The sequence below is a fragment of the Chiloscyllium punctatum genome, chromosome 22 (assembly GCF_047496795.1).
Source record: "Chiloscyllium punctatum isolate Juve2018m chromosome 22, sChiPun1.3, whole genome shotgun sequence".
Classification (NCBI taxonomy): Eukaryota; Metazoa; Chordata; class Chondrichthyes; order Orectolobiformes; family Hemiscylliidae; genus Chiloscyllium; species Chiloscyllium punctatum.
In genome coordinates, this window is record NC_092760.1 from 59,697,396 (window position 1) to 59,725,131 (window position 27,736).

Below are 27,736 nucleotides of genomic sequence, written 5' to 3' on the forward strand. Positions count from 1 at the left end.
AGACTTACAAGGACGTTGCCAGGATTGGAGGATCTGAGCTACAGGGAGAAGCTGACCAGGCTGGGGCTGTTTTCCCTGGAGCGTCGGAGGCTGAGGGATGACTTTATAGATGTTTACAAAATTGTGAGGGGCATGGATAGGATAAATAGACAAAGTCTTTTCCCTGGGGTCGGGGAGTCCAGAACTAGAGGGCATAGGTTTAGGGTGAGAGCGGAAAGATATAAAAGAGACCTAAGGGGCAACTCTTTCACACAGAGGGTGGTACGTGTATGGAATGAGCTGCCAGAGGATGTGGTGGAGGCTGGTACAATTGCAACATTTAAGAGGCATTTGGATGGATATATGAATAGGAAGGGTTTGGAGGGATATGGGCCGGGTGCTGGCAGGTGGGACTAGATTGGGTTGGGATATCTGGTCGGCATTGACGGGTTGGACCGAAGGGTCTGTTTCCATGCTGTACATCTCTGTGACTCTATGACTGTGACTGCTCCTATAGAATCTAGGAAGATGCTCACCAGTGTAACCACGTTTCTAGGGACACTTCCTTACATACTGTGGAAAATAAATTACCAGGACGTGGAGATTTATTAGCTTTCAATTCCATCGATTTTCCCACACCATTTCCTGAACAATGTTAATTTCTTTCAGTTCCTCTGTCACATTAAACTCTGCGTTTCCTAACATTTCTGGTCTGTTATTTGTATTCTCCTTTGTGAACTCAGAACCAAACTGTGTATTTAGTTGGTCAACCACTTCTTTGACCTCTGTTATAAATTCCCCCATTTCTGATTGCAAGGGACCTACATTTATCTTCACCAATCCTTTTCTCTTCACATACCAACAGAAATTTTTGCAATCAGTTTTTATGTTTCCCACAAGCTTACTCATGTTCTCCTGTTCTTCGTCAATCTCTTTGTCCTCCTATGCTGAATTCTAAACTGCTTCCAGTCCTCAGATCAGGGTTTTTTTCTGACTGATTTGCATGCCTCTTTCTTGAATTTAATGCTATCTATAATTTCCCTTATAAGACGTAGTTTGGCTACCTTCTGGTTTTACTTTTACACTAGACAGGAATTAAACAATTGTTGCAGTTTACCAATGTGCTCTTTGAATGTTTGCCCTTATCTTTTCACTGCCATCCCTTTAAGCAATGTTTCTTAATCTATCATAGCCAACTTGTTTCTCATACTATCATAGTTTGCTCTATTTAGTTTCAGGACCCTAGTCTCCAAATCAACTATGTGACTCTCCAACTTGATTCAAGATTCTGGAATATTATGGTCGCTCATCCCCAATGGGCCTTGCACAACTAAATCATCAATTATACCTTTCTGATCATGCAACACCCAGGCTAGAGTGGCCTATTCTCCAGTTGGTTCTTCTATGTACTGATACTGAATGAACCTTCCTCTGCAGTAAAGAATTCCATAGATTATCTACCTCTGAATAAATTCATCTTCATCTCTATTTTACACGTTCAGCCACTTACTCTGAGATTTTACTCTCTGGTCCGAGACTCTTCGACAAGGGGAAACAACCTCCTTGAATCTACCCTGTCAAGTCCCCTAACAATTTTGATTGGAGGAGCTAGTCTTGGCCTGGGGGTGTACAAAGTTAAAACTCACACAACACCAGGTTATAGTCCAACAGGTTTATTTGGAAACACCAGCTTTCAGAGCGCTGCTCCTTCATCAGGTGGTTGTGGAGTATGAGATCATTCGACCTTAAGGGCTGAAGGAGCAGCGCTTTGAAAGCTGGTGCTTCCAAATAAACCTGTTGGACTATAACCTGGTGTTGTGTGAGTTTTAACCTAAGAATCTTGCATGTTTCAATAAGGTTGCCCCTCATTTTTCTAAATTCTAATGAGTACAGGCCAAACTTATTTAAATTCTCCTCATAGACAGTCCCTTGACACCCGGTATTAGCCTAGTGAACATTCTATGGACCTGCTTCCAATGCCAGTGTATATTTCTTTATATTAGAGCCCAAAACTGTTCACAGTTTTCCAGTTGTGATCTCGGAGTGGAGTGGTCTAACTAAGCAGAATCTCCTGATTTATATTCTCCAATTTCTTTGAAAGAAAGGCCAATATTCCATTTGCTTTCCCTATTGCCCATTGAACTTGGATGCCAGCTTTTTGTGATTCTTGGTTGAGGGCTTCCAAATCTCTCTGTTCTATAAAATAAAACAAAACAAAGGACTGCAGATTCTGGAAATCTGAAACAAAAGGAGAACTTCCAGATCTGCTGAGGATTCACCAACAGCTTTTATTTCTGATTCCTTTGTTCTATAGCTTTCTGCAGTCTTTCTCCATTTAAATAATATTCTAGCTCCTTTATTCTTTCTGACAAAACAAATACTCACATTATATTCCAACAGCCAAGTTTTTGTCTACTTGCTTAACTGTCTATGGCCCTCTGCAGACTCTTTGTCTCATCCTCACCACTTAACTTTCCACCTATTTTTGCATCATTTGCAAACTTGGCTATAATACATTTACTTTCCTCATCCAAGTCACTCATACATATTGTAAATAATTGTGGTCCCTGCACTAGTACATGTGCACTCCACTAGTTACTGGTTGCCATTCTCAAAATGCCCTTCATCCCAAATCTCTGCCTTCTGTTCAATAGCAAATCCTCTATCCAAGCTAATATACAACCTCTAACACATAGACTCTTCTCTTATTAATTGACTTATGTATGGTACCTTCTCAAACACCTTCTGAAAATCCAAATATATTGCATTCAATGCTGTCCCTTTATCTCACCTGCTTGTTATCTCAAAGAATTCTAGTAAATTTGTCAGGCATGATTTCCCTTTAATGAAGCGATGCTAACTCAACTTGATCATATCAGGTGAGAGTGTGGTACTGGAAAAGCACAGCAGCATCCGAGGAGCAGGAAAATCGATGCCTCGGGCAAAAGCTCTTCTGGTATTTGTAAATACTCTGCTATTAGTAATGTTAAGCCAACTGGTCTGCAATTACCTATTTTTGTCTCTGTCCCTTTTTAAGTAAAGATATTATGTTGGCACTTGACACTTTTGCAGAATCTAAGGATTCTTGCAAGATTTATGGGCGTCACGGTGGCACAGTGGTTTGCACTGCTGCCTCACAGCACCAGAGACCCGGGTTCAATTCCCGACTCAGGTGTCTGCCTGTGTGGAGTTTGCACATTCTCCCCGTGTCTGCGTGGGTTTCCTCCCACAATCCAAAGATGTGCAGGTTAGGTGAATTAGCCATGCTAAATTGCCCATAGTGTTAGATAAAGTGGTAAATGTAGGGGAATGGGTGGGTTATGCTTCGGCGGGTCGGTGTGGACTTGTTGGGCCGAAGGGCCTGTTTCCACACTGTAAGTAAACTAATCTAAATTTTTTTAAAAAACTGCAGTGTATCCACTATCTCCTAAATATCTTAGGATGCATCCCCAGCAAATTTCAGCCTTATTAGTTTCCCTCGCACCTTCTTGTTATGCTCCCTCAATACTACATTTTCACAGTGGATTTGATGGGTGAATTTTACTCTGCTGTTTGAATGTAAAATCCATTGGGTGAACATCCTGTTGCCTACTTTCCCATCCATGACCGCTACAAAACTCTACGTTGGGCTGTGGGGTGAGGATTTACAGGAGACGTGTCAGACAACCTTGGGCTGATTCAAATCATTAAGTGTCTAATACGTTAAACGCCACTGCCAATATTTTATTGGCAGTGGGGGAATGGCCCACACCTTGCGAGAAGCCTGACAGTTTTTGCTACGCATGCTGACGTCAGACAGGACATACCAACCTCCTTTGTGGAGCCGCTAAGCCCATTGGAGTCATCCTTTTTTAATCTCCCTCTTTGGCTTCTTGAATCTAGCCCCTCAGCGTTTCCTCACTGAGACATCTGATTCCAGGTAAATCTGGGCTCCCAAGCACTGGGGACTATCTGTGGTCCCACTTGTGACCAGCCCTCCTGGTGGCACTGTGGAACTACAGAGTGCTGGCCATCTGATTGGCCCGGTGCTTTGAGGTAGGACTGCTACTAAGTTGGCGCACAAGTCTCGCCTTGAAGCAATCTATGCTGCTCCCAGTGCAACATTGCAGCCATTGGGATGGTGGGCAGGATTCTCCCAAAATTCCAGCTGGGAGGGGGAGGGAAATGCATGCCCATTATGCAGCGCTGTCATAGGACATAAACTTGTGAGTTAAAGCTTCGCAACCTGCCTGACCAACATATGGGCACAACAGTCATAAACTACCTCATAGGGTTTGGATTGACGGTCCTGAGAAAATATGTCTCATTGTAATCAGCACTCAGTACGAAGACTGGTTTCTCTGGACTTACATCCAAAACTGCTAACGGCTAGTCCTAATGCCCTCAACATGCTGCTGCTGAATAAGCATGTATTGTGTCTGCTGGGATTATTGCATCAGATACAAGATTAGTCTGGATGCTCAAACACTCACGTCACTGACTATCTACGACGTGTGGACTCTGTTCACTCCGGATTAAACCTGACATGTCACCTCATCGCCTTAAGCTATTCAGTAATAGAAATAAAATATTAAGCTCACCCCTCACTGAGGGACGGACCGGTTTGTCTACACCAAGTTAAGTTGCTATATTGGTAAAATATTAACTAAACACTGAAGCAGGAATTAATATGTTAAAGCACTTACTTCCTTCAAGTTCACAGAAGACAGAAAGAAGGACAATGTTTTTTTATCTCACTGAGAGGCATGAATCTTTGGAACTGTGTGCCTCAAAAGGTGGTAGAAACTTTGATTCTTTCAGAGTAAAGGTAGATAGATTCTTGAATAAGCAAGAACAGAAGGTGTTCAGGGGTTGATGAGAACATGGCTGGAAGACAGAGTGGCCTACTCTGGCTCCTAATTGATATGTACATACATAATGTATAAGTAGGGTTTATCAGGAAACTGAGTGACCAAGTAACATGTCCAGTTATCACCTTCAGTTCAGTTAAACATAAATGTTACTGTACATGAAAAATCTGCCAATGAGATTCTAACTTTCAGCAGCTTCCTAAATGAGAGAAATCAGATGGCAATATTAAATTCAAATGATACAAATATTGATATACTAGAACTATTACAATAGGTTTAATAAATTAATGGCTAAATTGTAGCAGAAGTATTATGTCCAGCTCTGGGCACAACACTTTACACATGAAGTGGCCTTTGAAAGGCTGTAGAGGAGATTTACTGAAATGCTTCTGTGGATGAGGGACTTCAGTTATTCTGAACGACGCGAGAAGACGGTGTTGTTCTCTTCAAAGCAGAGGGAGTGAAAGAGAAAATTAACAAAGCTGTTCAAAATCATGCAGGGCTTTGATAGATTAAATAAGGATAAACTGAGACCAAAGGCAGGAGGGTCAGTAACTTAAGGGTACACATTTAAAATTATAGTCAAAAGAACCAAGGGGAAATAAAGGGAATATTATTCAGGCAGTAGCTTCTTGTGATCTAGATTGCATTGCCTGAAAGGTTGGTTCCACATTAACTTCCAAAAGGAACTTGAAGAAATAATCAAGGGTAAATTCTGCAGGGTTATGGAGGTAGAATTGGAGGGGTTGCAAGTTGGACTGACTGGATAACTTCACCGAAGAGTCAGCATGGGTATGATGGGTTGAATGGTCTGCTTCTATGCAGGTGAGATTCTTAATTTAAAGCTTCATTGGAACCGACTGGAACTTCCATTTGTTTTGAAGCAGGGCTGAATTTAAACAGAATCAATGGAACAAAACATGAATTGGTGACAGCGAGTCGAGAAGGTTTGTAGCTCAGGTTGAGGTTCTGGATGTAAGTTTGCTTGCTGAGCTAGAAGGCTTGTTTTCAGATGTTTCATCACCATATCACCATCCGAGGTAACACCATCAGTGATCCTCTGGTGAAGCACTGGTGTTATGTCGCGCTTTCTATTTATGTGTTTAGGTTTCCTTGGGTTGGTGATGTCATTTCCTGTGTTTGTGATATCATTTCCCATTCCTAGTTATCTAGTATGGTGACAAAATAACTGAAAATGAACCTTTCAGCTCAGCAAGCAAACTTACATTCATGAATTGGTGACAGAACCAGATACAACGTACACAGTGCCTGACACTCACCTACAACAATGGGTAACACTTTCATTGCTTTGCGCTCTCTTCCATTAATCTTTGCACGCTTCCTCCTGTTCACTGGGCGCGAGCGAACGTACTTGACTTCTGAAAATGTTACAGTCTGAATGGACCGGTCCACAAACTGTCTTGATAAGTCACAGTCTGACTTTGGAAAGAGATGCAATTCTTCACGTTTGACATGTGTCGGACTTCGGTCTATGAGCGGAGGAGGACTCTGCGGCTCAGTGGGGTCTCCATTAATTTTCCTGAAACCATGCAAGCTATGCCTTAGCTTGCGTTTCCGTGCTTCCTCCCACCGCCTGAGGCCCCGGAACATACCACAATACAAAAGCAGCATAATTGGGCAGGGGAGAAAGAAGGAGCAGACAGAAGAGTAAATTATATAATTATTATCCTCCAATTGACAGACGGTCTGATCTCGGTCAGGAACATTGTTCAGGCCAAAGACAATTGGTGAGGCAACGGCAAATGCCAAGATCCAGGTCATGGAGATCAAGATGATCTGCCGGAGATCCACATGTTTCCTGTTGTAATTCAGTGGGATCAACACAGCAATAAACCTGAGAGAGAGGAGAAACAGAAATAGTCCTGTTTAGTAAAGCTGGCGCTAAACAGGGTCCGCATAAATACAGCATGAGATAATGAGGACATGAGAAAAAGGCAGTACATTAATCACAGCTGACTTCAATCTTCATTTAGATTGCAAACGTCAGATTGCCAGAGGAAACTATAAAGAAGAATTTATGGATTGTATATGGGACAATTTCCTCAAACTGTATCCAAACAGTTTAGGTCTGGTAATGTGTTATGAGGCAGGTTTAATAAATAATCTCAGAGTAAAAGATCCCCCAGGAAAGATGGTAGAATTTAGCACTCAAATTGAGAGAGAATAACTTGGGCTTTGTCATGATAATTACAAAGGAATGAGGTCAGAGTTTTCTGGAATGGACAGGGCAAGGAGTTTACCAGCAAAGTCTGTCGAGGAACAACAGCAGGTAGTCAACGAAATAGTTCATTGTTCACAGCAAAAATGCATTTCAGTGAAGAGAAAGATTCTAGGAAGGGGATAAGCCAACCATAACTAATCAATGAAGTGAAAGAAAAATGTATACAATGGGCAAAGATTAGTGGTAAGATAGCTAGGGAAAAACTAACAAAAGATGACCAAAAGAAAAAAAAGAGAGAACAAGCAAACTTTGAGGATAAACTTGCAAGTAACATCAAGACTGATAATTTCTTTGAATACATATAAAGGAAAAAGAAAGGTCAAATAAACATAGGCATCTCACAGAATGTGGCTAGGGAAATAATATTAGGGAACCAGGAAATGGAAGAGGTATTGAATAAATACTTTGGATCAATTTTCAAAGTAAAAACATGAATAGCATTCCAAAATTATTGAATAATCACTGGGCAAAAAGGGTATAGGAAATAAATACAACCATAACTGGAGAAAGAGAGTATCATCTCAAAAACAACAGAGATAAGGAGGAATTTGTTCTCTCAGAGGGTAGTGAATCTGTGGAACTCTTTATCAGACAGTGTTATAGAGGCTGGGTCATTGAGTATATTCAAGGCTGAGATAGACCGATTTCTATTTAATAAGGGAATCAAGGGCTTTGGGAAAAGGCAGGAATGGGGAATTGAGGCTTATCAGATTAGCAATGATCTCATTAAATGATGGAGCATACAGAATGGCCTACTTCTATTCTTGTAACTTATGGAGTTATGCTCTGTTCCTCCTGATGGTGGACTTTCTATATCTCTTTTCGTTTCCTAACTCTATACAGTCTTCTCGTCCACCGAAGACTATAATACAATTCAGCCAATAGACTTTTCAGCATGCTGTATTCTCAGCTGTGGGCTTTTCTGTGATTCTTCAGTATTACTAGAGGTGTCCATGCTGAAGTCCAGTGACAGGATTGGTCTCAAAGTTCTTCACCCACTGCTCCCTCTTGTGGATGGGACTCCCTTCCAGCTTTCTGCATCTTCTGCAGTCAGATTGGTAGGTTAGCCTCATCCTTCATCTGTGGCACTTCACTGCTACTGGGCTTCTCATCAGCTGTTCCCTTGATGCTGGCCACTGTTTCTCTAGATCTGATGAACACTCACCATCATGGCTGGGTTATTGATTGAAGGTGGGCCACACCCATGTTAGTGAACATCAGCAACCTTTTAAGTATCTACAGTGTATACAAAAGAATGGTAGGAGAGGATATCACTAGAACCCTATACACCCAAGTTGCAGACCCATGTTATCTGATGTTATGGCATTACTCATTATGTGGTGGTGACTCAGCTGCCTCACGGCACCTGGGAGCCAGATTTGATTCCAGCCTTGGGTGACTGTGTGGTGTTTGCGTATTCTCCCTATGTCTGCTTGGGGGTTTTTTTGTGCTTAGGGTTCCCCAAAATCCAAAGATGTGCAGGTTGGGTGGATTGGCCATGCTAAATTGCCCGTGTTGTGCAAGCTAGGTGGGATAGCAATGGTAATGTGGGGAAGGGTGGGGATGGAGGGAATGCTCTTTGGAAGGTTGGTGCAGACTCAATGGGCTGAATGGCCTCCATCTGCATGATAGGGATTCTATGATTCTATACTCAGTGCTAATATTAGTGTAAAGGTTCACTTGATTCTTTACTCCACAGCCTGAGTGTTGCCCAGATACTATTGCATGGACTGCTTTAGTATCTGAAGAGTGCGAAATGCTTCTGAATATTTTTAATTTCAATCGTGTCAGAGCCAGACATTTCACAGTGGCTCAGTGGTTCGCACTGCTGCCTCACAGTGGCAGGGACCCAGGGTTGATTCTAGCCTCAGGCAACTGTCTGTGTGGAGTTTGCACATTCATTCTCCCTGTGTCTGCGAGGATTTCCTCCGGGTGCTCCAGTTTCTTCCCACAGTCCAAAGATGTGCAGGTTAGGTGAATCAGCCATGCTAAATTGCCCACAGTGTTCAGAGATGTGTAGGCTAGGTGCATTCATTAGGGGAAATGTAGAGTAGTAGGGTCGGGGAATGGGTCTGGGTGGGTTACTCTTTGGAGGGTCTGTGTGGACTTGTTGGGCCAAATGGCCTGTTTCCATCCTGTAGGACTCTATGATTTACAATTCAGCACTAATGACCTAAGGGCAGAAGAGTGGTGTGAGCCCATCCCTGACAAATTGTTATGTTCGGCAGGTTAGTTGCCAACTTTGACTGGACATATTGCTGGACGTTTCAGCACTTAGCTTCCCATTTTTAACCATCTAACCTGGTCTAACAGGTTACTGGCCAATCTCCAATATTTTTATAGTGAATATATTTTAAAGAGCATGAAATGAAATAATTTTTCTTTTAATTCTGAATAAGTATTTTGTCCTCCTGAGATTTGACAACAACATTGTCCTGAAGCTAAATCTTTGATTCCGAGACATCAGGGCACTCCTGGAGAGGTGACAACTTTGGAACCTCCAAGAAGTTATTTATCCTTCAGTGTGATTCTTCTGTCAATATCTCGTCTGATCTCTGTCAGATCTGAATATTTTTGTGAGGCAAGCCATTGCTTTTTTCTAGTTCAAAGTCCATCTTAGGATACAATGATTTAAAATTTGGAAAGTACTTACCTGTCCACACTGATGGAACACAGATTGAAAATGGAGGCTGTGCACAGCATCACATCCACAGTCATTAGATAATCACAAAGACCTGGGCCAAGTGTCCAGACTCCACCCTGAAACTGAAAACAAAACTTCCTCACAACTGTACCATTGATACAATCATATTCAACCAATGTAAATAACATTAATGAGCTATACTTTATACAGCACATTTAACAATATGCAATGTCCCAAGTATTTCACAGGAACAGACATGACACTGCGACAGACAAGAAGATAGTAGGTATGACGAGCAACTGCTTATGAGATTTTGCTAGTGTTTTAAAGGAGGGAAGCAAAGTAGAGAAATGGAGAGGCGCAGGGAGAGAATTTTAGAGCCTGAGCCTCAGACTACTAAAGACATGGTCACAATCACGGAGCAATTCGAATTAGGAGTGCACAAGTGGTCTGAATTAAAGGAGCACCGAGACCAATGGGAGTATGCAAGGGGCCTTCATAGTGATTTAGACAAGAAGAGTGAATGGGCAATACATGGCAGATGCAGTAGAACATGGTTAAATGTGAGGTTATACACTTCAGTGTGACAAACAGAAAGGCAGAGTATTATTTAAATGGAGATAGATTAGGATAATGAAAATAGACAGGCAGGTGCAGCAAGCAGTTAGAAGGTAAATGTTATGTGGCCCAGCATTGCAAGAGGATTTGAGTTCAGAAGTAAAGATGACTTACTTCAGTTATACAGGACCTTGGTGAGAGTACACCTGGAGCACTGCATGCAGTTTTGGTCTTCCAACCTAAGAAAGGTTACACTTGCCATAAAGGAAGTGCATCAGAGGCTGATATCAGAGAAGGTAGGACTGACATTGAGGAGCAGTTAGTTTGACTGAGCATGTACTGGCCAGAGATTAGAAGAATGGGGGGAAATCTGATTGGAATGTATAAAAATTCAAACAGAGCTCGACAGATGCAGGGAGGATGTTTTCCCCAGGTTGGGAACAAGGGTCACAGTTTCAGGATACAGAGTAGGCCATTTAAGACGGAGATGAAGATGTGTATTCACTCAAAAAGTAATGAAACTGTGGAATTCTTTACCACCGAAAGCTGTGGAGGCCAAGTCATTCAATATATTCAAGAAAAAAAAAGGGAGATACTTCTTAGACATTAAAGTAATCAAGTGTATGGAGAGAAAGCAGGGGATGGTACTGAGGCAGAGGATCAGACATGATTGTATTGAATGGCAGAGAAGGCTCAAAAGGCAGAGTGGCCTACTCCTATTCTTCATTTCTATGTTTCTATCTTTGAGGATTGAGATCTGGAAGATAAGCCAGAAATAGTGAGGGGCAAAGATACCAAGGAATTTGAATGAGAATTCTAATGTTAATATACCTAACCAGGAGCCATTGTAACTTACTAAGGGGTGATAAGAGAATAAGATTTGCTGTAGGTTAATACATGGGCTTCTCTGATAATTATTGTTGTCTGCGTGGGACTAAATTAAATCCCATGAAACTGTTGTCTTTCTTGCAAAGATCAAAGTGGCTGCAGTGATAACTGATTTCATCAGTTATAATCTTCCAAAATTTTCCTGGTTCTGGAAAGGTCCCAAATGTTCGGAAAGTACCAAAATTATAACGGCTGGTAATCAAGAGAAGGAGGGAAGCATGGAGAAAGGTTAGTCTAACTTCTGTCAATGGGAAGTATGCTTGAATCCTTTTTCACGCTCTTCCGATCTGTTTTTGTATTTTTTGCAACAGGTTGGTAATTTTTAAATTCAAATTTATTCTCCTTTGTTTTAATTTAGTTATCCTCTGAGATTTTCACAATCTTTTAGCCAAGCGCTATTCCTCACAGCATTGAACACCCTCATTTTCAATTCAGTACAGATGGGCTGGATTTTATGGGCTGATGAAGTACCCACCCTCATGACCTAAAAACTAGATGGCATCTCCCCAACATGAAATCAGGTTTTCCTGCAGCAATAATATACCAGCGGTGGTCTCCATTAGTGAGACGCTGGCCCCTCAGAGTCAGAGAATCCTGCCCTAGGGAGCTACGTCTGGCTAAAAGGAAGTAGTGGCCACTGCTAGAACTACATCTGCAGAACTAAAAATATCATCCGGACATGAGTTACACCCAATCCAAGGCAAGGAGATAACATTCCAAAGGTGAGGAATGCCCCCCTCCTTGTGAGCTCAGGGGACCCTCCAGAAGAAGCCTTTGATGCAGTTCCGCATGGTGGACTGATTAGTGAAGTTAGACCACATGGGATCCAGGGAGAGTTTGCCAATTGGATACAAAATTGGTTTGACAGTAGGAGACAGAGGAGGGTGGAGGGGGGCTGTTTTTTGGACTGGATGTCTGTGACAAGTGGTGTTCCACAGGGATCGGTGCTGGGTCCACTGTTGTTTGTCGTGTATATAAATGATTTGGATGAGAATTTAGGAGGCATGATTGGTAAGATTGTGGATGATGGTTATCGTTGACAGTGAAGAAGATTATCTACAATTACAAAGGAATCGTAATCATTTGGGCCAATGGACTGAGGTATGGCAGATGGTGTTTAATCTGGATAAATGCGAGGTATTGCATTTTGGTAAAATGAGTAAAAGCAGGACTTATACAGTTAATAGTAGGGCCCAGGGTTGTGTTGTCAAACAGAGAACTAGTTTTTTTGAAATTTGCATCCCAGGTAGACAAGGCGTTTAGAACACTTGCCTTCATTGTTCAGACCAATGATATAGGAGTTGAGACATCATGCTAAGGATGTACAGAATGTTGGTTATGTCACTTTTAGTACTGTGTACAGTTTGTGGTCACCCTTCTACAGGATGGATATTATTAAATGGGAGAGGGTTTAGAAAATATTTACCAGGATGTTGCCAGGACTGGAGGGTTTGAGTTATAAGGAAACATTGGAAAGGCTGGGACTTTTTCCACTGGAGTGAAGGAGGTTGAGAAGTGATCTTACAGAGGTTTATAGAATCATGAGGGACATGGATAAGGTGAATAGCAAAGGTCTTTTCCCTAGGATAGAGGAGTTCAAAACTAACGGGCATACTTTTAAAGTGAGGGGGAAAAAGATTTAAAAGTGACCTGAGGAGCAACCTTTTCACACAAAGGGTGGTTCGTATGTGGAATGAACTGCCAGAGGAAGTGGAAGATACAGTGACAACATTTAAAAAGACTTTTGGATCGGTACATGAATAGGAAAGGTTTAGAGGAATATGGGCCAAATACAGGCAAGTGGGATTAGTTTAGTTTGGGAAATTTGGTCGGCATGGGTGAGTTGGATCAAAGGGTCTGGTTCCAAGCTGTAGGACTCTGACTCTATGCTTATTCTACCATATCTGCGCTTATTGCCTTGTCTGCTACACTTCCACCCATCCCGTAGATGGGACACAGATCAAGAGTAAGTCAGCAGACAGGGGGCAGGCTTTATTTTACATTCCTCTCCTTTCAAACCTATCAGTGGAGGGCAATAAATATTGATCCCATTGGAAACTTCCTTTGTTAGCCATGGATGATTCATTCCTTCTTGTCAACTACTTCTTTCTCAACAAAAGATATCTTTGCTGAGAATTATGAACCATTTCCTTCAATGTTCGTCACATTCTCTGCCTTACTTTTTTATCTATTTTCCAAGATTACTTTGGCCAAGGCTGTCTTCATGCCTTTGTCATTGCCTTTAAGTTTAAGACATTAGTTTCAAACAGAGGAGTTTCCAAATCCATAGGCACTTTAACTAAGTAAAGGGAATAATCTTGGGCAGGTCAAAAATGGGAAAATCTCTAAAGTTTTTTGACATTCCACAAGACTTGTGAGAAAAGTCATCAGTTAATATATCAGCTTAGCATTTGTTGTCAGCAGTTTCCACATTCTCAGCTTTTAATCAATCAACTTAGGGTTAATTTTGGAGCTTACATTCACTTGAATATTTGATTTAAGTCAGGGGATGTGTTGCGTACTGTGTCACGGGAACAGTACATTAAGGCTTGCTTGTGATATGATGCATGTCTTGGATTAGTCTCTGGGATCCAGGCATCAACAAAAATGTAAGTGATGCCATCTGGAGGGATGGGCACTGTCACAGAGACCAATTAACAGTCACGGGATTAAAAAAGGTTTGGTGGCAGCATGAATACAAAAATTGGCTGTGGAACAGAAACAAGCAGAAGTCATGAATGATCATTTTTTTCAGACTGGAAGGAAATGTACTAAGATGTCCACCAGAAGTTGGCGGGGAGCTTCTATTGGGACCACTGTTTTTCTTGATGTATATTAATGATTTAGATAGTAACAGACTTCAGGGGAATATAGACAGACAGGAGAAATGGGACACAGATGGCAGATGAAATTTAAAACAGAGAAGTGTGAAGTGATTCATTTCAGTCGGAAGATGAGGAGTGACAGCATAAAGTACATGGTAGAAATGTAAAGGAGGGTGCAAGAACATTTCGTTGTATTGCACAAACCTTTGAAGGTGACAGAACTAGTTCGGAAATTTTTTAAAAAGACAGCTTTATTAATTGAGAAATTAAGTTCAAAAGTTAAATAGAGCAATTAGTTTCAAGAGTAAGGATGTTAGATATTTAAAATATAAACAGTGAGTGCTGGAGAAACTCAGCAGGTCAGGCACCACCTGTGGAGAGAAAGCAGAGTTCAATATGACTCTTCGTCAGACTTGAAGCGATGTAATTGTGATGGAATTGATGCAAGGAAGAAGGAGGGGTGGGCGGGTGGGGGGAGGGCACATAGCGTAGAAGAACAGGGAGACTGGAAATCAAAGATCTTTACAGGATAAAAGCTTGGTCCATACAAACATATGAAATAGGAGCAGGAGGACACCATTCTGCCCTACAAGTCTGCTCCACCATTTTATAAGACCAGTTCTGATGAAGAGTCATAGAGATGTACAGCATAGAAACATACCCTTTGGTCCAACTTGTCCATGCCAACCAGATATCCCAACCTAACCTAGTCCCATTTGCCAGCACTTGGCCCTTATATCTCTAAATCCATCCTATTTATGTACACATCCAGATACCTTTTAAATGTTGTAATTGTACCAGCCTCCACCACTTCCTCTTGCAGCTCATTCCATACACGTACCACCCTCTGCATGAAAAAGGGTTGTGCGTGTGATAGGTCCCTTAGATCCCTTTTATATCTTTCCCTCTCACCCTAAATCTATGCCCTCTACTTCTGGACTCCCCACCCCAGGGAAAAGACCTTGTTTATTTATCCTACGCGTATCCCTCATGATTTTATAAACCTCTATAAGGTCACCCCTCAGCCTCCGAAGCTCCAGGGAAAACAGCCCCAGCCTATTCAGCCTCTTCTTCTTGCTCAAGCTCTCCATCCCTGGCAACATCCTTGTCAATCTTTTCTGAACCCTTTCAAGTTTCACAACACCCTTTCAATAGGAGGGAGACCAGAATTGCACACAATATTCTAAAAGCGGCCTAACCAATGTCCTGTACAGCCGCAACATGACCTCCTAATTCCTATACTCAATGCTCTGTCCAATAAAGGAAAGCATACTAAATGCCTTCTTCGCTATCCTATCCACTTGTGACTCCACTTGCAAGGAACTGTGAACCTGCACTCCCTAGGACCTTACCATTAAGTATATAAGTCCTTCTCTGACTTGCTTTTCCAAAATGTACCTCCTCACATTTATCTAAATTGAACTCCATGTGTCACTCCTCAGCTCATTGGCCCATCTGATCAAATACCTGTTGTACACTGATGTAGCCTTCTTCGCTATCCACTACACCTCCAATTTTGGTGTTATCTGCAAACTTCTTAACTATACCTCCTATGTTGACATCCAAATCATTAATATAAATGATGAAAAGCAGTGGACCCAGCACCAATCCTTGTGGCACACCACTGGTCATAGGCCTCCAGTCCGAAAAGCAATCTTCCACCACGAGTTCTGTATCTAATTGGCTAGTTCTCCCTGTATTCCATGAGATCTAACCTTGCTAACCAGTCTATCATGAGGAACCTTGTCAAACGCCTAACTGAAGTCCACATAGATCACATCCACCACTCTGCCCTCATCAATCCTCTTTGTTACTTCATCAAAAAACTCAATCAAGTTTGTGAGACATGATTTCCCACGCACAAAGCCATGTTGACTATCCCCAATCAGACCTTGCCTTTCCTGTCCTTCAGGATTGTCTCCACTGGATTTGAGACAGTAACTCTAATTTCTGTCCATAGATGTTGCCTGGCCTGTAGATTTTCTCCAGCAATTTCTGTTTTTACTTCAAGTTTCTAGCATCTGCAGTTCGTTGTATCTAATAGGATCATGGGCATTTTGATTATAGCCTAATACCTACTTTCCTAACTACCTCCTATACCTTTTGAGTTCCTTTTTAACCAAGAATCTATCTAACTATCTCAATCTGAAAAGTATTCAAAGATTCACTCTCCAGCACGCTCTGAAGAAGAGAATTCCAAGGCCTTATGATGCTTTGAGAATGAAAACTTCTCTCATCCTGTCTGTCTCAGTGGGAGATCCCTTACTTTTAAAAACTGTGCCCCTTAGCTCTAGACTCTGGTGAACAGCTACGGTCCTTCCCTTAGGGTAAGGGAGTTCAAAACTAGGAGGTATATGTTTAAGATGAAACGAGAAAGATTTGAAAGGGTCCTGAGGGGCAAAGTTTTCATACAAGGGTGATTTTTATGTGCAATGAACTGGCAGAGGAAGTGGTAGATGCAAATGCAGTTACAACATATGGATAAGTACATGAACAGGAAAGGTTTAGAAGGATATTGGCCAAACACAGGCAATGGGACTAGTTCAGTTATTTAGCATAGATTAGTTGGACCAAAGGGTCTGTTTCTGTGCTGCATGACTCTGTCATGAAACAAAAGACAAAGAAAGTGATAATGGCTGTACAGAAGACAAGGTACAGATACACAGCAGGCAATAAGGATGGAACAAGACATGCTCTGACTGAAAGCAAAATAATGCAAGACAACCTCAAATGGTATTGAGGTGGGACAGTGTTGGTGGAATATCAAATGGAGTTCAGAGTTGTTGAATTCAGTGTTAAATTTAGAAGGCTATAAAGTGCCTCAACAGAAATTGAGGAGCTGTTCCTCACTGGACTTCTATTGGGCTTCGCTGGAACACAGCAGCAGACCGAGGACAGAAATGTGAGCACAAGAGCACAACCAGAGCAATCGTAAGGTTGTCATCATGCTTATGGATTGAGCGGAGCAATGGGGGGTGGGGGGTGGGGTGGGGCGCGGGCGGAGAACCGTATTTTGAGTGATGAATATAGTAGACTAGACTGAAAGAAGTACAAACCAATCACTGCTCCACCTGAAGGATGAAGAAGGTAAACAGGCACATGTTACACATTAAATGATTTTGTGAGAACGTGGCAAGAGTGGGAATGAAGTGCTGGGGGTGATGGAGCATTGGATCTGGACATCACATAAGGAATTGCCCTTAGGGAATGCTGAGAGGGGAGGGAAGATATATTTGGGTTGTGATATCATATTGAAGGTGTTAGAAATGACTGAGGATGGTCCTTTGTTGGAGATCGTATTAGCTGGAATATGTTATTCAATTCCAGACACACCTCAGGAATAACATCAACATCTTACAGAAGATACAGAGGAGATTTAACACAGTTGTCCCAGTAATACGGGACTTCAATTACATGGAAAGAATGGAAAGCTCTTTCCAGCAGAGAAGGCGAAGAGGAGATTTAGCAGAGGCATTCAAAAATCATAAAGCTTTTTCACTGAGTAAATAGGAAGAAACACTTTCCATTGGCAGAGGGTCAATAAACCAATGGTTTAGATTTATGCTAAAAGGCAAAAGAAACAAAAAAGGGAGAGAAATATTTTTATGTAATGCACAAATAAGTTGGTTACTAAGGCAGAGACTGATAAGTCATTGGTAACTGACCTCCTGCCTCCTCAGTGCCTATTCATTATCTCAAAGGCACAAGTCAAGAGTATGATTGAATACTGTCCACTTGACTGGATGGTCCAGTTTCAACAATACTCAAGAAATTTGACACCATCATAGTTTGCTAGATCCCCATCTACCACCTTCAACATTCACACTCTCCAACGCAATGCCAGTAGTGGACCATCTATAAGATGCACAGCACTGACTCAAGAAGGCTCCTTCAAAGTTATTATCCAAACCCATGACATACCCCACCAAGGAAGATGAGAATAGCAGCTGTGTGGGTCATATTGTCCTGTCACTGAGTGTGTTAGATCCCAGTTCCTACAAGTGAGGAACTCAGACCTGAGATCCTATAACTGAGGGAGTCAGAAGGAGAAAGTGAGGATTGCAGATGCTGGAGCTCAGAGTCGAGAGTGTGGTGCTGGAAAAGCACAGCAGGTCATGCAGCATCTGAGGAGCAGGAGAATCGATGTTTTGAGCATAAGCCCTTTATCAGGAATGAGGCTTGAGGGTCGGGGCTGAGAGATAAATGGGAGGGGGGATGGGTTTGGAGGGAAGGTTGTTGAGAAAGCGATAGGTGGATGAAGGTGAGGGAGGAGGAGATGGGTCAGAGGAGGAGTAATGGACCGGAGGGCAGTGTCGAGTCGGAGGCTTGGGACTGGGGTAATGTGGTGGGAGGGAAAATGAGGAAGCTGTTGAAATCCACATTTATCGCGTATGGTTGCAAGGTCCCAACATGGAATATGAGGCGTTCCTCCTCCAGGCATCAGGTAGTAACGGTTTGGCGGTGGAGGAGGCCCAGGACCTACATGTCCTTGATGGAGTGGGAGGGGGAGTTGAAGTGTTCAGCCATGGCGCATTGGGGTTGGTGGGTGTGGGTGTCCCAGAGATATTCGCTAAAACAATCCACAAGAAGACGTCCTGTCTCCCCAATGTAGAGGAGACCACACAGGGTGCAATGGATGCAGTAGATGACATTGGTAGGTACAGGTAAATTTCTGATGGATGTGGAAGAATCTTTTGGGGCCTTGGATGGAGGTGAGGGAACTGGTGTGGGCACAGGTTTTGCACTTCCTGTGGTGGCAGGGAAAGGTGCCAGGAGTGAGGTGTGGGCTGGTGGGGGGTTTGGACCTGATGAGAGCGTTGCGGACGGAATGGTCCTTTCGGAACACTGAGGGAGGGAAATATATCTCTGATGGTGGCAGAGGATGATGCATTGTATGCGGAGGCTGATGGGATAGAAGGTGAGAAGTTCTGTCCTTGTTGGGTTGGGAGGAGCGGGGTTCAAGGGCAGTGGTGTGGGAAGTGGAGGAGATGCGCTGGATCATGGCCTCCTTGTTCCACGGTTGCAACTTCCCTTCCCACGTGGTTGACAATGCCCTCCAGCATATCTCCTCCACTTCATGCATGACCACCCTTGAATCCCACTCCTCCCAATGCAACAAGGATAGAACACCTCCGGTCCTCACCTTTCACCCCACCAACCTCCGCATACAACATATCACCCTCCGTCACTTCCGCCATCTCCAAATGGACCCCACCACCAGAGATATATTTCCCTCCCCACCCCTAACAGCTTTCCAAAAAGACTATTCCCTCCGCTACTCCCTCATCAGGTCTACACACACCAGCCCACTGCCAAACCATTACCACCCGATTCCAGAGGAGAAACCCCTCATATTCCACCTTGGACCCTGCAACCACACAGGATAAATGTGGAATTTAACAGCTACCTCATTTCCCCTGCCTCCATATTACCACAGTCCCAAGTCTGCAATTCGGTACCGCCCTGCAGACCTGTCCATCACTGCCCCCCTGACCTAACAACTTCTCCCTTACCTTCATCCACCTTTTGCTTTCCCAGTTACTTCCCCACAATCCCACCCCCTCCCATTTATCTCTCAGACCCAACTCACAAGCCTCATTCCTGGTGAAGGGCTTATGCCCGAAACCTAGATTCTCCTGCTCCTCCGATGCTGCCTGACCTGCTGTGCTTTTTAGCACTACACTCTTGGGACTGAAGGGGTCACAGATCCCCCGATCCTATAACCGAGAGGGTACCAGATCCCCCGATCCTATAACCGAGAGGGTACCAGATCCCCCGATCCTATAACCGAGGGAGTCAGAGCCCCCGATCCTATAACCGAGGGAGTCAGAGCCCTTGATCCTATGTTCAGTGAAAAATGTCCTGGCCTATCCTTATTACTCAAACCTTTCATTTCCAGCAACATGCTGGTAAACCTCTTCTGAACCGTCTCCTATAACAGAGCAACCAGAACAGGACACAGTACTCCAGAAGAGAATTCACCAATTCCCTGTACAGCATCAACCTGACATCTCAACTTCTATACTCAAAGGATTGAGCAATGAAGGCAAATGCCTTCTTAACCAGCCCGTCTACCTGTAACACAAAGATCTATGTACCTGAACCCCTAGGTCTTTCAGTTCTACAACCCTACCCAAAGCCTGACAATTAATTGTAGAAGTCCTGCCCCTGTTTGTTTTATCAACATGTGATACCTCACATTTATTCGAATTAATTCCAATGCCACTCTTCAGCCTATTAATCAAGATTTCTTTGTAATTTTAGATATCCTTCTCATTGTCAGTTATCCTGCCAAATTAGGTGTCTTCTGCAAATTTACTAACCATGCCTTCTATATTCTCATCCAAATCATTTATATAAATACAAAAGTGGATGCAGCCCCAATCCCTGTGGTGCAGCGCTGGTCACAGGCCTCTGGTCTGAAAAACAACCCTCCACCATAACCCTCTTGTGTCCTTTAAAAAAGTGTAATATAAGCTAATTTACCTCAGGATTAGCTAATGCGACAATAATATCTCTATCAGCTCAGGCTTCCACCTAAAGGTTGTATAAACACGGTTGAGACAATTAAAAAATAAAGTGTTGAAACCTGTCAGTGGTCTGGGCTCTTAAAGGAGCTCCATTACTTTCCACTTCTTCCTCGTGCTTTCTACATCCCAGAACCCGGTTCCCTCCACCTGAGGGATCAGTGTCCCTCACCCTCAACACCCTGGGGTTTGTGCCCCTTCTACCCTGCCCCTACCCCCACGTTCTGGGACAATCACCCCTGGGGGGGGGGGGTTGGGACTCGCTTTGGTATAGAGAATCCCTCCATGCCCCAGGGTGGTTGATGTGTTGTAGGGGGAATGGGGGTTATGTGGTTGTGTGTTGTGGGGATGTGGGGTGCTGTGGGATGGTGTCCTCCTTGGGTGGGTTGGGGGTGGTTGTGTTGGGGTGTTGTTCCGGGTGAGTTGTGTGGGGTTGTGTTGTGTGTGGGCAGTGTTGTGTGGGAGAGATGTTTTGTGGGGGAGTGGGAGGTGTTGTGTGGGAGGAGGTGGGGGAGTATTCTATGGGGGTGAGGGTGTTGTTGGGGGTGTGGGTGTTGTGTGGGGGGAGTGGAGTGCATTGTGTATGGGTGGGTATTATGTGGGGGGTGTAGTATATGGATAGGGGTTGTGGAGGGTGGGAGATGTTGTGGGGATTTGGGGTGTTGTGTGGAAGAGCTGGGGGTGATGTGTATGAGGTGGTTGGGGGTAATGGGGGTGGGGGGGTGAGATGTGTGGGGTTGAGGCGTGTGGGGGGTGAGGGGGTGATGTGTGTATGGAGGGTGAGGGAGTGATGTGTGAATGGGGGGTGAGGTTGAGGGTGGATGTGGGGGGTGAGGGATTGTGTGGGGGGCAGGGAGTGAGGGTGTGTGTGTGTTGGGGTGAGGGTGTGTGGGTGTGTGTGGGGAGAAGTGAGGGTGTGTGTATGTGTGGGTGGGGAGTGTGTGTGTGTGTTGGGGGTGTATGTGGGGGTGAAGGGGTGTGTGAGTGAGGGGTGGGGGGGGTGCGCGTGGGGGGGGTGCGCGTGGGGGGGGTGCGCGTGGTTTATGTGTGGGAGGTGTGTTGGGCGCGTGGGGGTGGTGCGTGGGGGGTGGTGCGTGGTGGGGGTGCGTGAGAGGTGCGTGGTGGGGGTGCGTGGGGGGGTGTCTGTGGGTGGGGAGCGTGTGGGAGGGGAGCGTGTGGGAGGGGAGCGTGTGGGAGGGGAGCGTGTGGGGTTTGGGGTGGGTGTGTGGGGGATGATGGGGGTGAGGTGTGTGGGGCTAAGGCGTGTGGGGGGTGAGGGGGTTATGTGTGGAGGGGGATAAGAGGCTGATGTGTATATGGGGGGGTGAGGGGGTGATGTATGTATGGGGGGTGAGGGGGTGAGGGTGGTGTGTGTGGGGGACATTGAGGGTGGGAGTGGGGGGGGTTAAGGGATTGTGTGGGGAGGCAGGGAGTGAGGGTGTGTCTTGGGGTGAGGGTGTGTGTGTGGGGGAAATGAGGGTGTGTGTATGTGTGGGTGGGGAGTGTGCGTGTGTGTTGGGGATGGATGTGGGGGTGAAGGTGTGTGGGGGTGAAGGTGTGCGTGGGTGAGTGTGTGCGTGGGTGAGGGATGTGTGAGTGAGGGGTTGGGGGGTGTGGGGGGGGTGTGTGTGGGGGCGGGTGTGTGTGGGGGGGGTGTGTGTGGGGGGGGTGTGTGTGGGGGGGGGTGTGTGTGGGGGGGGGTGTGTGTGGGGGGGGGTGTGTGGGGGGGGGGGTGTGTGGGGGGGGGTGTGTGGGGGGGGGTGTGTGGGGGGGGGTGTGTGGGGGGGGGTGTGTGGGGGGGGGGTGTGTGGGGGGGGGTGTGTGGGGGGGGGTGTGTGGGGGGGGGGTGTGTGGGGGGGGTGTGTGGGGGGGGGTGTGTGGGGGGGGTGTGTGGGGGGGGGTGTGTGGGGGGGGGGTGTGTGGGGGGGGGGTGTGGGGGGGGGTGTGGGGGGGGGTGTGTGGGGGGGGTGTGTGGGGGGGGGTGTGTGGGGGGGGGTGTGTGGGGGGGGGGTGTGTGGGGGGGGGGTGTGTGGGGGGGGGTGTGTGGGGGGGGGTGTGTGGGGGGGGGTGTGTGGGGGGGGGTGTGTGGGGGGGGGGTGTGTGGGGGGGGTGTGTGGGGGGGGGTGTGTGGGGGGGGGTGTGTGGGGGGGGTGTGTGGGGGGGGGTGTGTGGGGGGGGGTGTGTGGGGGGGGGGTGTGTGGGGGGGGGTGTGTGGGGGGGGGGTGTGGGGGGGGGGTGTGGGGGGGGGGTGTGGGGGGGGGGTGTGGGGGGGGGGTGTGGGGGGGGGGGGTGTGGGGGGGGGGGGTGTGGGGGGGGGGTGTGTGGGGGGGGGGGTGTGTGGGGGGGGGGTGTGTGGGGGGGGGGTGTGTGGGGGGGGGTGTGTGGGGGGGGGGTGTGTGGGGGGGGGTGTGTGGGGGGGGGTGTGTGGGGGGGGGTGTGTGGGGGGGGGGTGTGTGGGGGGGTGTGTGGGGGGGGGGTGTGTGGGGGGGGTGTGTGGGGGGGGTGTGTGGGGGGGGTGTGTGGGGGGGGGGGGTGTGTGGGGGGGGGTGTGTGGGGGGGGGTGTGTGGGGGGGGGTGTGTGGGGGGGGGTGTGTGGGGGGGGGGTGTGTGGGGGGGGGTGTGTGGGGGGGGGTGTGTGGGGGGGGGTGTGGGGGGGGGTGTGTGGGGGGGGGTGTGTGGGGGGGGGTGTGTGGGGGGGGTGTGTGGGGGGGGGGGTGTGTGGGGGGGGTGTGTGGGGGGGGGTGTGTGGGGGGGTGTGTGGGGGGGGTGTGTGGGGGGGGTGTGTGGGGGGGGGGGGTGTGTGGGGGGGGGTGTGTGGGGGGGGGGTGTGTGGGGGGGGGTGTGTGGGGGGGGGTGTGTGGGGGGGGGTGTGTGGGGGGGGGGGTGTGTGGGGGGGGGTGTGTGGGGGGGGGTGGGGGGGGGTGTGGGGGGGGGGTGTGGGGGGGGGGTGTGGGGGGGGGGTGTGGGGGGGGGGTATGCGGGGGGGGTATGCGGGGGGGGTGTGCGGGGGGGGGGTGAGTGTGGGGGGGGTGGGGGAGGGTTGGGGTGTGTGTGTCGGGGGGGTGTGGGGGGGGGGTGTGGGGGGGGGGTGTGGGGGGGGGGGGGTGTGGGGGGGGGGTGTGGGGGGGGTGTGGGGGGGGGGGTGTGGGGGGGGGGTGTGGGGGGGGGTGTGGGGGATGGGGGTGTGGGGGATGGGGGGTGTGGTGTGTGGGGGGGGTGTGGGGGAGTGTTTGGGGGGGAGGTGCATGTGGGGTGGTGCATGTGGGGTGGTGCATGTGGGGTGGTGCATGTGGGGTGTGTGAGGGGTGTGCATGGGGGGTGTGTGGGTGTGTATGTGGGGAGGTGTATGTGGAGGGTTAGGGTGTGTATAGGTGTGTGTGTGGGCGGTGTGGGGGTGTGTGGGTGTGGGTGTGCGGGGGAGTGTGTGTGTGAGGCAGTGTGTGGGTGCGGGGAGTGTGTCGGGGGTGTGTGTGGGGGGTGGGGGGGGTGTGTGGGTGTATGTGTGTGGGGGGGGGCTGTGTGGGGGGTGAGGAGGGGAGGGTGGGGGGTGTGGGGTGGGGTGGTGTGAGGGTGTGTGGCGGTGTGGGGGGAACGTGTGGGGTGTGGGGGGTGCAGGTGTGGGGGGTTGTGGGTGGCTCTGGGTGTGTGTGTGTGTGTGCAGGGGTGTGGGTGTGGGGAGTGTGATTGGGGAGTGTGTGGGGGGTTCGTGTGGGGGGGTGCGTAGGGGGGTGCGTTTGGGGGGGTTGTGTGTCGGGGGGGTGTCTGTTGGGGCGTGGGGTGTGTGTGTGGGGAGTGCGTGTGGGGTGGTGTATGGGTGGTGTGCGTGTGGGGGGGAATGTGTGTGTGGGGGTGTGTGTATGTGGGGGGTGAGGGTGTGTATGTAGGGGGCGTTGTGTATGTGGGGGTGAGGGGGTGTGTGGGTGTGTGTGCGGGGGGGTGTATGTGGGGGGGTGAGGATGTGTGTGGGGTGTGTGTGGGGGTTGTGTATGTGGGAAAAGAGGGGGTGTGTGGGGGGAGTGTGTATGTGGGGGGGAAGAGGGTGTGTGGGGGTGTGTGTATGTGGGGGTGAAGGTGTGTGTGTGTGGGGGGGTGTGGGAGTGTCGGGGTATGTGGGTGTGTGTGGGGGGGGAGTGTATGTGGGGATGAGGGTGTGTGTGGGGGGTGTGTGTATGTGGGGAGTGAGGGTGTGTGTGGGACGGGGGACAGTATGTGTGGGGGAAGTGTGTGGGTATGTATGTGGGGGATTGTGTATGTGGGGGGTGAGGGTGTGAGAGGGGAAGTGTGTGGGGGAGTGTGTGGGTGTGGGGGGAGAGGGTGTGTGTGGGGGTGTGGTGTGCGCGAGGGGCTATGTATATGGGGTTTAGGGTGTCTGTGTGGGGCAGTGTGTGTGTGGGGCAGTGTGTGTGGGTGTGGGGAGTGTGTGGGTGTGTCTGTGGGGGTGAATGTGGGGGTGTGGGAATGTGGGGGTGTGGGAATGTGGGGGTGTGGGAATGTAGGAGGTGAAGGTATGTGTGGAAGGGTGAGGGTGGGGGTGTGTGTATGTGGGGGGGTGAGGGTGTGTGTGGGTTTGCGTGTGGGGAGGTATATGTGGGGGGTGACGGTGTGCGCGTGTGAGTGTGTGTGTGGGGTATGTACGTGGATGTTGAGGGTGTGTGGGGGTGTGTGTGGGGTGGTGTGTAGGTGGGGGGTGAGGGTGGGTGTGGGTTTGTGTGTGGGGGGCTGTATGTGGGGGGGGTGAGGGTGTGTGTGGGTGTGTATGAGTGTGTGTGGGGGTTGAGGCTGTGTGTGGGGGTGTGTATGTGGGGTTGAGGATGTGTGTGGGGGGGTATATGTGGGGGTTGAGGGTGTGTGTGGGTGTGTGTGTGGGTGTGTATGCGGGGTTAATGGTGTGCGTGGGTGTGTGTGTGTCTGTGTGTGTGTGGGGGGGTGTATGTGGGGGTTGAGGGTGTGTGGGGGGGTGTATGTGGGAGATGAGGGCGTGTATGTAGGTGTGTGTGTGGGGGTGTGTATGTGGGGGGTGAGTGTGTGTGTTGGTGAGCTTGTAAGTGGGGGGTGAGGGGGTGTGTGGGTGAGTGTGTGGGGGGGATGTGTATGTGCGGGGTGAGGGTATGTGTGAGTGTGTGTGAGGGGGTGTATGTGGGGGGTGAGTGTGTGTCTGTGTGGGTGGGTGTATGTGAGGGGTGAGGGTGTGTGTGTGGGTGTGTTTGACGGGGGGTTTATGTGGGGGGTGAGGGTGTGCGTGGATGAGTGTGTGTTGGGGTGTGTGTATGTGGGGGGTGATGGTGTGTGTGGGTGAGTGTGTGGGGGGGGGTGTATGTGGGGGGTGTGTGTGGGGGGGCAGGGTGTATGTGGGGTGTGATGATGCACGTGGGTGAGTGTGTGTGTGTGTGGGGGGCGGGATGTATGTGTGGGGTGGTGGTATGTGGGTGAGTGTGTGTGTTGGGGGGTGTATGTGGGGTGTGACGATGCATGTGGGTGAGTGTGTGTGTGGGGGCGGCGGGATGTATGTGGGGGTGGTGGTGTGTGGGTGAGTGTGTGTGTTGGGGGGGTGTATGTGGTGTGTGTGTGGGTGAGTGTGTGTGTGTTGGGGGGGTGTATGTGGGGTGTGTGTGTGTGGGTGAGTGTGTGTGTTGGGGGGGTGTATGTGGAGTGTGTGTGTGTGTGTGTGTGTGTGTGGGTGAGTGTGTGTGTGTTGGGGGGGTGTATGTGGTGTGTGTGTGGGTGTGTGTGTGTGTTGGGGGGGTGTATGTGGTGTGCGTGTGGGTAAGTGTGTGTGTTGGGGGGGTGTATGTGGTGTGTGTGTGTGTGGGTGAGTGTGTGTTGGGGGGGTGTATGTGGTGTGTGTGTGTGTGGGTGAGTGTGTGTGTTGGGGGGGTGTATGTGGAGTGTGTGTGTGTGTGTGTGTGTGTGTGTGGGTGAGTGTGTGTGTTGGGGGGGTGTATGTGGTGTGTGTGTGGGTGAGTGTGTGTGTGTGTGTGTTGGGGGGGTGTATGTGGGGGGTGAGTGTGTGCGTGTTGGGGGGGTGTATGTGGGGTGTGTGTGTGTGTGTGTGAGAAGGTGTGTTGGTGGTGGTGGGGGGGGGCTGCTGTGAGTGTGTGTGTTGGGGGGGTGTATGTGGGGGGTGAGTGTGTGTGTTGGGGGGGGGGGTTGCTGTGAGTGTGTGAGCTGTAGGGGGTTGCTGTGGGACTCTGCCCCCTCTCCCTGTTACCTGTGAGTACACATAGAGCGGGAGGACGAGCACAGCGAGCAGGAGGTCAGACACCGCCAGGCTGACGATGAAGAAGTTGGTGGTTGTTCGGAGCGGCTTCTCGGTCCAAACGCTGAGACAGACCAGTAAGTTCCCGGCGGTGATCAGGAGGATCAGGAAAGTGCCGAGGATCAGTGCGGCTAAATCATGTCCCTGAGACTGCGAGCCCGGCTCGGTCTCATTGCTACTCACATTGTTCATCTCTGCAACTCCCGGGATCCCAGAGAGTGAGGGCAGTGCCGGCATCTCCCTGGCCCGGGGTCCCCTCCCAAAACCCCCTCACATCTCACCGCCTCCCGGACACCAGAGACCCGTTCCGACCCTGAGACACAAAACCTAGCGCAGGGATCCCCAAATCCTGCCCAGAGACAGCCCCTCCCCAAACACAACTCAGGAACTCCCCCTCCCCAAATATAGCCCAGGGACCCCCAAAACACAGGCCGGAGAACTCTCCCCCCCCCAAACAGCTCAGGGACAACCCCCTCCCTAAACACTGCCCGGAGACACACCCCCCCTCCCAAACAGCTCAGGGACAACCCCCTCCCTAAACACTGCCCGGAGACATCCCCCCCTCCCAAACACAGCTCAGGAACTCCCCCTCCCCAAATAAAGCCCGGGAACCCCCAAAACGCAGCCCGGACAACCCCCCTCCCCCCCAAACACAGCTCAGGGACAACCCCCCCACCAAAGTCCTGCCCAGAGACCCCCCCCCCCCTCCCTAAACCTACTCCTTAAACGGAGGGGCGCCCAAAGCGAACCCTAGAAACTCAAACCTTGTCCCTTAAGGCACAGACCCCGCAAACACGTCACTGAGACACTAAACCTGGGCAGAGGGCCACAAAACAAACTCGACCCGGTTTAACCCCAAATTACCCCATTTCACCCCCAAATCCAGAAAAAGACACTAAATAAATCTCCATACACCAGAGACTTTCCAAAACCAGTGCAGAGACTGGGACCTCCGCAACTGAGGAAG

The 27,736-nt window shown here is 48.5% G+C and overlaps 1 protein-coding gene across 2 annotated transcripts in view; it reads right to left on the minus strand.

Annotated features, from left to right (window-relative positions):
* Positions 1–27,269, minus strand: part of LOC140493692 (D(4) dopamine receptor-like) — a 42,767-nt gene extending 15,498 nt beyond the window's left edge. The window contains exons 1-4 of one of the 2 annotated variants that reach the window (XM_072592427.1): positions 26,722–27,269; positions 9,725–9,837; positions 6,110–6,684; positions 1,827–5,273 (exon numbers count right to left, since the gene is read on the minus strand). In XM_072592427.1, coding sequence (XP_072448528.1) covers positions 5,239–5,273; positions 6,110–6,684; positions 9,725–9,837; positions 26,722–27,006 — 1,008 coding nt within the window. In that variant the 5' untranslated portion in view covers positions 27,007–27,269 and the 3' untranslated portion in view covers positions 1,827–5,238. Of the gene's footprint in view, positions 1–1,826; positions 5,274–6,109; positions 6,685–9,724; positions 9,838–26,721 lie in introns of those variants that run through there. The other variant, XM_072592426.1, reaches the window with a different exon arrangement.
* Positions 27,270–27,736: the final 467 nt, after the last annotated feature.